At 54.7% G+C, this 9604-nt stretch overlaps 2 protein-coding genes across 2 annotated transcripts; one reads left to right on the top strand and one right to left on the bottom strand.

Moving 5' to 3' along the window:
* The first annotated feature begins 1489 nt into the window (after window positions 1–1489).
* On the top strand, window positions 1490–7327 carry CCDC27 (coiled-coil domain containing 27). The gene is made up of 6 exons (XM_065696597.1): window positions 1490–1712; window positions 2170–2300; window positions 2423–2497; window positions 2756–2968; window positions 3568–3672; window positions 3788–7327. Exons 1-6 carry the CDS (start codon window positions 1580–1582, stop codon window positions 3941–3943), a joined length of 813 nt encoding a protein of 270 aa, XP_065552669.1. The 5' UTR covers window positions 1490–1579; the 3' UTR covers window positions 3944–7327.
* On the bottom strand, window positions 4280–9508 carry LRRC47 (leucine rich repeat containing 47). Its single transcript, XM_065696589.1, has 7 exons — window positions 8849–9508; window positions 7871–8317; window positions 7118–7234; window positions 6789–6904; window positions 6488–6590; window positions 5987–6076; window positions 4280–5586 (listed from the first exon to the last, which is right to left on the bottom strand). Exons 1-7 carry the CDS (start codon window positions 9491–9493, stop codon window positions 5359–5361), a joined length of 1746 nt encoding a protein of 581 aa, XP_065552661.1. The 5' UTR covers window positions 9494–9508; the 3' UTR covers window positions 4280–5358.
* Between the last annotated feature and the right edge of the window lie 96 nt (window positions 9509–9604).

Here is a 9604-nt window from a genome sequence, read left to right as displayed (position 1 = left end):
ACTTTGCATTTCCATTTAAAATCCAGCAGCTTCCAGGTTTACAGTTGGTTTAAATTAGTCTGGAAACCTGGAGCGTGTCAGCTTGGCACAATGCTCAGTACATTCACATCTTTAACTGGGCTGAGATCAACAGGGAAGTGCCAGGGAGATACAGAACCATGGAATGGTCTGGGTTGGAAGGGACCTTAAAGCTCATCCAGTTCCAACCCCTGCCACGGGCAGGGACCCCTTCCACTGGAGCAGCTTGCTCCAAGCCCCACCCAACCTGGGCTTGAGCACTGCTGCTGCTCAGAAAGAACCTTCTATAAATGGGCCAAGCTCTGTAACTCCGCAGAGAAGCCATTAACAATGGTGGGGGATTGAGAGAGTTCAGAAACCAAGACCCCATCTACAACCTCTTGAGAAACCCGGCTGCTGTTTCACTAGGCAGCTCCTTCCACTGGCCCATGATGGACCAGTTGTCATGGCTACCGTGACTCTTACACACTCGCTCTTCCCAGCTGCAGTATAAAGCGCACAGGTCCACCATAACCGATCACAAGATTGATTCCTACCTGCACGCCAGTGAAAATGCTGTGTCTGGTGAACAGCAAACTGACAGCATCCATGCTGTGCATGGCAGCATTGTAAAGAATTCCACCTGGAAGAAGCAAAACTGGGTGTTAAGGGCTCCACAGTTAAACCCCCCCAGTGAACAGACACCTCTGAACTGCACTGAGACTGATAAAAAAGGTCCCCATAGACACTAAAAGCAAACAGGAAAATGCAGCAAACATGAAAACTGGTAAAGAAAATGCCATGGACTTGAGCTCTATGTACAAGTTCACATTCGGTTGAGCACTACCAAAACCTCAGCTGAGGTCCAGTCTCATGGAGGCCCATGGGTGCAGCCCCTCTTTGCCCAGCCTGCTTCGAGGCAGTGTCAACCCTCATGTAGTGGGTGGCAAGCACCAAATGGTGACCAGTGGGAGGCATTGAGTCTTCTTTGGGGGTGCCCATGTTCATGGGGGAGCTGTTGGCAAGGCGATGGTGGGGAACCAGCAGCTTGTGACAGAAAGGCAGAGAGGGAACGATGCTGCAGCTGGTGCTGGTGAGGATGAAGGACGGTTGGGCAAGCAGCATGGGCGCATTGAGCTGCAGGGTGGCAACATCAGGACCTGCGTAGTGGGGTGAGACAAGAGGGTTTGGGATGAGGCTCCGTGATCCCCACTGAGAGGTGCCACGGTCCCAGCGCTCACCAGAGCAGCGTGGTGCTGCCGGAGGCGGCAGCGGTTGCCATAGCAGCGGCTGGAGGAGAGATGCTCGAGGATGCGGCAGCGGTGCGGCCGCAGGGATGTGCAGGTCGGAGCCTCCATCCCCACAGCCCCGCTCCCTGGACCTGCTGCTCCAGTGCCAGCCCTGAGAACTGAGCCATGCGGCCGGGCAGAGCCCTCTCCTCCTGCCCACGGCGCAGCCCCGGAAGCGGAAGGCGCGGCCCCGCCGCCGTTACCAGGCAGCACCGGGGTGAGAGGCGGCTGCTGCGGCGGTGCCGGCACCACAGAGCACCCGGGCCCTGCACCCCAGCCCCCAGCCCCTCGCGATGGAGGCGGCCGCAGCCCCCGAGGGAGCGGTGAGGGGCAGCGGGGCCTGGTGCGAGCCGGCTGAGCCCACCACCGAGCAGGAGCTCCGTGAGGAGCTGCGGAGGGCAAGGGATGACTACAACATGGCCACAGGTACCGGGCAGGTGTCCAGAGCACACCCTCACCCTCCCTCCATCCTCACACCACTCTGCTCGGAGAGCAAGTCCCAGGTTAGGCTCTCCCGAGCACAAAGCTGACTTGAAGGCCACTTGCATTAAAACCACTGTCTCCCCTTCCTTACACAATAAAACCCAGCCAAGAGGGTCCCAAGCACCATCCTGGGGCATCCAGCAGCACTTCTGCATGCTGGCAGGCCGGTTACCAGCTCTAGTAGCTCCCAGAGCAGCACACAACAAGGTTAGTTTAATATATATCAAAGTACTGCAGAATGCATCACCGACCAGCATCACCGCGGCTGCAGCATTAACTTCACCCTTTCCACACGCAGATGGTCACAGCTGCAGCTCTGTGTGTGCTTACCTGAAGGCGTGAGCCGTGGAGCTGCAGGCAGGGATTCAGTTTGTTTAAGAGTCCTTCTCCAACCCTACAGGCACCATCTCCTCCTTGCAAAGACAACTGGAGATCAAAGAGTCCCAGCTCCAGAGAACCAGATCTGAAACTGAAATGCTCCAAAAGCAGCTCAGAAAGCAAGAAAGCCACTTACAAGACATGTCTGCCAAGGTACCACCCGAGGGCACAGTGTTCATCCTCGGGGATGCAGGCCTCAGGCTGCAGCTCCCCTCCTCATAGACAGGAGGTGCACCCGTGAGCTGTGAAACTGAAGGGTAAGATAACTTCTTCAGTTTTGCAGTCTGAGAGAACAGAAATGTGAAGAAATGATGGTGACAGTGGAGGAGGAGAACCGCAGCCTCCGACAGGTAAACTCGGTGCAAAGCTGCTATAGGGAATGCTTGTATTAGCTGCTCAGTTGTGCTTGTTTCAGGCTCGGGGGAGTTTGCCACTTAAAACCCCTACTCAATCCATAAGTAACAGCAGCCGCCAGTGCTGACAAGGCTGTCAGTCTGCAGACTCTGCCTAGGAGATAGGAGCAGCGTTTGGAGCAGACACAGGGAAGATGCAGTCAAGCCTGCTTGTTCCTTCCTCACAATCCGGGCTTGGTTTCTGGATCTCTTCAGGTCCTCACGGAACAAGAATCCAAGCTGGCCGCGCAGGACAAGCTCATCAGTGAGCTGCAGGAGACCATCAGCCAGCTGCAGACAGAGGCGCGCTCCCACCGGTACCACATCTGCAAGCAGCAGCGGCAGCAGGAGGCAGCCCGAAGGGAGGTTAAGGCACTGCAGCAGAAGGAGCTGCAAACTCGTGTGGCGCTGGAGCTCATCACCAGCAAGGTAAGCGCGGCCTCCGCCTCAGCATCCTCCCTCCCTCCCTCCTGGGGATGCTCCAACCATTACAAGCAAAGAACATGAGAGCATAGAGGCATTACTCCTGGGCAGAAGCACAGCAGGGGATGCACCAGAACACTGCAGTCCTGGCTGCCCTCCACAGCCACAGGGCCAGAGGAACAGGAAACTCATCCATTTTCTTCCCAGCTTCCTAGCATGCAGCTCCTACATCACTTACAAAGCAAACAGGCCTCAAATACCAGAAGCCCTTGAGAAACCCGAGTTCAGAACAGTTACATCACCAGGTTTCTAATAGCCTTCCAGATTCAAAGTAAAAGGGATCACCTTGAAGCCATTTCAGGGAGGCACAGGGTGGCAAGCACAGAGCCCAATACCAGGGTAAGGGACTCAGTCTGCCCCAAAACACATCATTATCACGGTACTTGCAGCAAAGCCCAATCAAACCACCTATAATTTCATGCAAACAGGCCTTTCATTTTACCCTTCACTAGCACTGCGCCCAAGTCTAACAGCGTAGTCTGTAAATCCCTGTGAATACCGGCATATACACACTAAGCACATCTATTCTCATCTTTTACCAACAGTTTGAAAAGTATCGAAACAAAATAATCCAGGCTACATTCAGCACAGCAGGCATCAAGCCTCCGCAGGCAGAGACCACAGACGAGGAGGTGCTGGAGGCAATGCAGGTACGTGCTTCATGTGAACTCTGCTTCCAGCAAGGGCCTGATGAGGTAAGAGACCATTGCAGTGCTGCTCTCCACCCAATGCTTTCCCACCTCTTTACACACCCTTCATTTGCAGAAGATCATTAATGAACGGATCGAGTTCCATCAGATGCTCAAACAGAAAGGTGTCAGGGTCCCACCGCTCTACAGCACCGACACCGCTGCATCACCTACTAGTAAGGGAAGGAGAAAGAGCAGCACAAGGCAGCAGCGTATCACCCCCGAAAAGTAGCCCTGATGGCTGAGCAGAACACATCACCGATGTCAGGCTCCTGTTCCCTGGGTTTGAGGTCAATGTACGAATGAATTAAACTCATCCTCCTGAAACCAAATCCTGCAGGAATCTCTCATTGTTTCAACCAGCTCACAGCACAAATCACTGTAAAACACTGGCGTGCAGAAACGCTCAACTTCACAGCGAAGCTCAAAGCACTACCAAGGTCTGCCTGGCTACCAAGTTCTCATTTTTGCAGTGTTCAATAGCTGCTTGGGCAAGGTTGTTCAGTTACATGACTGGAAAACTCACCAGTGCCAAAATCCATCAGTGCCCAAACACACGACAGTGACATGACTGTAAGAACCGTTTTATTTTCCCATTCATATGCGAGTCCCACCACACGGATGTATTTGACACAGTATCTCCCAGTTCAGTTAGAGCTCTGCAGCATCACTTTCAACAGCACAAAACTCCATCTCTAGGTCACCATTGCTTATGAAGAGGTTTGCACTCGTAAGGTGGTAGCCTGGATGTAGTTGTCACCCCTTCCAACCACTCCAACTATCTGTGCGCCAACACTCTTCACATGGAAGTGTGAGAGAAAGCACTCTGGGCTCAAGTGCTTGTACTCTGGGGAGACAAAGAGCTTTAGTAGTGTCACCACTAAGTAGCATCAGCCCTCTGAGTGGAAATGAACTTCACAAGCACGAATGAACTCGGTGCTCCATCAACAGTAACTCAATGGGTACGCAACAGGGTCACTACAACTGGTGCTTCCACAAGCATGGGCGATGGCTCTGCAGTGCACTGAGACACACAAACCCCTGCACTCAATTCAACTGACTTGGCTTAGAAATGGAAGCTGCGTTGATGTCTGAACACAGAAACCATCACGTTAAAACTCACTCCTTGAGTTCTGACAGCAATTACATTGTCACAATTACTCCGGATAGAAAATCACGCTGAATGAGATGTTAGCAAAGCCGTCTGGCATCCCATCCTCGGTACTGGCATGCAGCACGTGGCTGTTTCAATGCTGTCACCGAATGATTTCTCAGTTTAGCTGCCAAAATAATAATTCACCTGAAACACGCCAGGAAGAAGCAGAGATCCAGCAGAAAAACACAACTGCATTCACATTACAGATGCTAAGACACAATGTTTTTTTTCTCTACAACTGAACACATTCTGACTTCCAGCACCTTCTCTGCCTTTCAGTTCTCCCTACCTAGTCAGAACACCGATGGCTTTCTATTAAGGCTGAAGGAATACAAGCCTGCTTGCCACAGCCTATCAAACGTCACAGTAGCAGGCGGGATGCACTGCATCTTGTCCTTAAAAACCCAAACCACCTCACTGCATACAAGCTGCATTGTTGAATATGGTAAAAAAGAAAGGAAATGGAACCATTCTGTGAGCCCTGATCGCTGCTAACGTATTACAGTGAGGAGAGAGGACACTGTGCTTAGGTCAGTTTTCGAAGGATAAAGTACTTTTAAGTTTCCATCTGTGTCCACCACTCGAACCTGCTCCACAAGCATCGGCTGAGTGTTCTGGCTGGGGTTCAAAGCTGCTGGTCCACAAAGAGCATCAGATTCGTTATCCGAGCCCGAGTCTTCCTTGTTTTCCAAGGTAGATCTGTTCAGTTCTGCAATTTTCTGTTAAAAGCAAAATACAGAAAACAAGATTAATTTTGTGGCTGAGAGCAACTCCAGGCTGCTTCCAAGAGAATTTGTTGGCAGCAACTGAAGCCGTAAGAGCACTAAGAAGGGAAGGTGTTCAAAGACAAACCCTACACTTCTGATTGTGGTAACACAATGTTATTTACCTGGGTGAGTTCTGAGGTCTGCCAGGTAAGTCAGGATATGAGAATATGAAAACCCTTTGCGATGTGGAGGTGGAAGGGTGCGAGCATAGAAGCAAGGATGGGAGAGCAAGTGAAGGAGAGGGAAGACTACTACTACTGAAGTAAAAATCAGCTTCTGTGTTCTCCTCAATGCACGTGGGCACTACGCATTCTGCCCAGAACGGACGGGATTATTTTCCTGAGCTACTTACCAGAATTAGTGTGTCCATGACATCCTTGCATATCTGTAAGCTGGTATCACTTGTCACCTCCAGAAATAGATCCCGGGTGTCTTTCCTGATCTGGAAGGATTTCACAGGTAAAGCCAGTGAGGATGGGAGCGCAGTCACCCACAGTCACTTGGCAACACTTCATGCACAAACTGAATAGAAGATGTTCATTCAACGCAGCTGGAGGCAAAGTGCTGCCTTGCTTTACAAGTCAAACACCATACTCTTGCCCTTCAGTAAGGCCATCCCTGCTTGGAACAGAGCTCTGGCCTGAGGCTGCCACATCGGCAAAGGTGGAAATGCCACTCCCAGATCCAGCTCAATCTGACCACCTAGCAGGCAAGACCTAGGTTTGGAGATCTGTATTTGGAATGCAATCACAACTGTCACAGATTTGGGCATATCTCTGCATGTGGAGTTCAATCTCAGTGGAAAAAAGCCCTTGCTTTAATTCTGATTAACCCATTTCCACTAACAGAGTACCTTCGTCTTCTCGCTATTGGTTATGGGTGGGAAAGAAATCACGACGCCTTCAGCATCCACCAGGCAAGGGTAGTTGTCTTTGCCATCCAGTAACTGGAGATACCTGCCAGGAAAAGCAATGCAGCAAAGAGTGAGCAATTGAACCAGCAGCAGGATGCAGTGGCACAAGAGTGTGACAACACTGAATTAGGGTGTTCCTGGTCCACCATGGAGCAAAAACCAGGAGTCAGAACATGGAAATTCAGTAAAGCTGTATCACGGTGATCCAGCTGAGGAAAGCCACAGGATGTCACACACTGACCTATGCAATCCAGAGACATTCTGACGCTTCTTCTGCTTCCTCTGCTCCTCAGCTTCTAACTGCAGCTGGCGGAGAAGATCCTTTGCCTTGATCTCCTTTCGACCCAGAGGTGTTACCTACACCGTACAGAGCAAACACCTCAATTTAAGAGCCGAGCAGTCACAGGGGTTATTCAAACTCCTGTAAGCAAGACAGTAACTGAGTTTAAACCTTTGCGTGAGCTACAACACCCACGGGAAAACCATTTGGTAGCACTAATTCCATTCTGTACAGTTCCAGAAGACAAAAGGGAACCGAGTGGAAAGGCCTATGGATGCTATGGGCCCCACCTTCAGCGTGTCAGGAGGCTGAACATCATACATCAGCGGAGCTTTGATCAGCTGCAGGTCATGGGTGGCAATAGTGGCCACTGTCCGCTTTTCGCAGATGTCTTCATGCAGTTTAGTCTGAAACAGAAAGAAACCTATCAAAGCAGATCCAAAATATCCATGAGATTTATTGCTCAGAATTACTCTTTGCGGATTCTTCTGTATTTAACGTTTGTAGCTACTCAAGTAACTCTTTTACATTAAACAGAACCTTTCTGCATAGTAATTTTACCTGACTTGCAATTGAAATGCAAAGACAGTGAGCGTAACCCATGACATATCTCTCAATTAGGAAACAAATGGTTTTAAATCAGAAAACCATCACAAACACAGAGTCTTGCGATCTGAAAGCACCTAACCCCTGCCACCTAACGGCTGGGCAGGCTGTAAGTCAGGGGTGACAGGCTGTGGTTACCATACTTGTTGGTTTCAGCACAGATCAAGGAACCTGGAGCCAAACCATGGTACTTCTAATGTGGATGTAGGTTCATTAATAGCTCTCAACAGGTTCCACAGCACCAACAAGCTGCTGTGACAGAGCAAACGCACTCGCGTGTGCGCTCATCTCCCTCTCATGGGAACACCTGAGCTCCTATTGGGCTCCTCAGGAAAACCAGTTCTGCTCATTCCAGACGGACTGGGCAGCAGCTGCTGCTCCCTCACCAGCTCCGGGGTGAACAGCTCCCTCTGAGCTCACCAGACTGCAGCACTGACCTGTGCAGACAGGAACCTCTTCAGAGCATTTCCTGGCTTTAAGTTCACTCCCCTCAGCACGCAGCACACGATGAAGGGTCGAACATCCTTGATACCCGGGCTCACTTTGACCACCAAGGGTGCCGGGTTTTCAGAGACGTGCAGAACCTTCACCAGCAGCTTGCTCGCCTCTTCCACCTCATCCTGCTCCCCGTCCCCACCATCCTTCTTCTGCTGCTTCTCCCTCTTCTTCTTCCTGGCCTCCTCTCTGGTGCTCTCAGCCTTTCCCTTCCCGCGGCCCCCAGCCCGCAGGTAGTCCAGGATGGCTTTTGTCTGGCAACCATTGACCATCTTCTCCAGCCGCTTGTCCTTCAGCTGGTTCCCCCTGAAGTTGGCTTCCTTGAGACGGGGGCAGTCGGCCAGGGCAGAGGGCAGCTCCTGCAGGTGGTTGTTGGCCACGTCCAGACTCTGGAAGAGACGGAGATGGGGGGGTCAGTGATGGGGACCCTGGTGGGCTCTGAAAGGGACAGAGATGGGGGGGCAGTGATGGGGACCACCTGGGTGGGCTCTGTAAGGGACAGCGATAGGGGGGCAGTGATGTGGACCAGGGTGGGCTCTGTAAGGGACAGAGATGGAGGGGCAGTGATGGGGACCAGGGTGGGCTCTGTAAGGGACAGAGATGGGGGAGCAGTGATGGGACTCGGGGGGGCTCTGTAAGGGACAGTGATGGGGGGGCAGTGATGGGGACCCAGGGGGGCTCTGTAAGGGACAGAGATGGGGGGGCAGTGATGGGACCCGGGTGGGCTCTGTAAGGGACAGAGATGGGGGGGCAGTGATGGGGACACGGGGGGGCTCTGTAAGGGACAGAGATGGGGGGGCAGTGATGGGACCCGGGTGGGCTCTGTAAGGGACAGCGATGGGGGGGCAGTGATGGGGACCAGGGTGGGCTCTGTAGCAGACAGCGGGGGGGGCAGTGATGGGACCCGGGTCCCCTCGCACCTTCAGTGCCGGCAGCGCGGCGATGTCGGCGCCCAGCTCCTCCACCTCGTTGTCCGCAGCCTCCAGGCGGCTGAGCAGCGGGAAGGGCCCGCCCGGGGCGGCGGCGGCGGCGGGGGGGGGCAGGAGGCCGCCGGGCAGCGCCCGCAGCCGGTTCCCGGAGAGCAGCAGCGCCTGCAGCTGCGGCGCGGCGCGGGCCAGCCCCGGGCCCAGCTCCCGCAGCCGGTTCGCGCTCAGGTTGAGGCTGCGCAGCTGCGGGAAGGCCGCGGCCGCCCCCGGGGGCTCCGCGCCCGCCGCCCCGCCCAGCGCCGCGGGCAGCGCCTCCAGGCCGTTCCCGGAGAGGTCGAGGACGCGCAGGGCCGGCAGCGCCCCGCCCAGCCCCGCGCCCAGCCCCGCGGGGCCCAGCGCGTTGCCGCGCAGCACCAGCGTGTGCAGGGCGGGCAGGGCCGCGGCCAGCCCCGGGCCCAGCTCCCGCAGCGCCGCGCAGCCGCTCAGCTCCAGCGACTGCAGCAGCGGCAGCGCCAGCAGCGCCGCCGGCAGCCGCCCCCCGGCCGCCGCCACCCGCGCCGCCACCGCCGCGCCCGGCAGGGACAGCTCCCGCCGCCGCTCCCGCGCCGCCGCCTCCAGCTCCGGCCACGCCGCCGCCATGGTGCCGCGGGGAGGGGCCGCAGCGCCGCTCCGCCGGAAAGGGCCGGTCCGGGGCCGCCCCCCGGCGCTGCCGGAGCCGGCGGCGGAGGTGCGGGGCTCACCGGGGCAGCG

The sequence above is a fragment of the Lathamus discolor genome, chromosome 16 (genome assembly GCF_037157495.1).
Source record: "Lathamus discolor isolate bLatDis1 chromosome 16, bLatDis1.hap1, whole genome shotgun sequence".
Classification (NCBI taxonomy): domain Eukaryota; kingdom Metazoa; phylum Chordata; class Aves; order Psittaciformes; family Psittacidae; genus Lathamus; species Lathamus discolor.
This window is presented reverse-complemented; position numbering and strand designations above follow the sequence as displayed.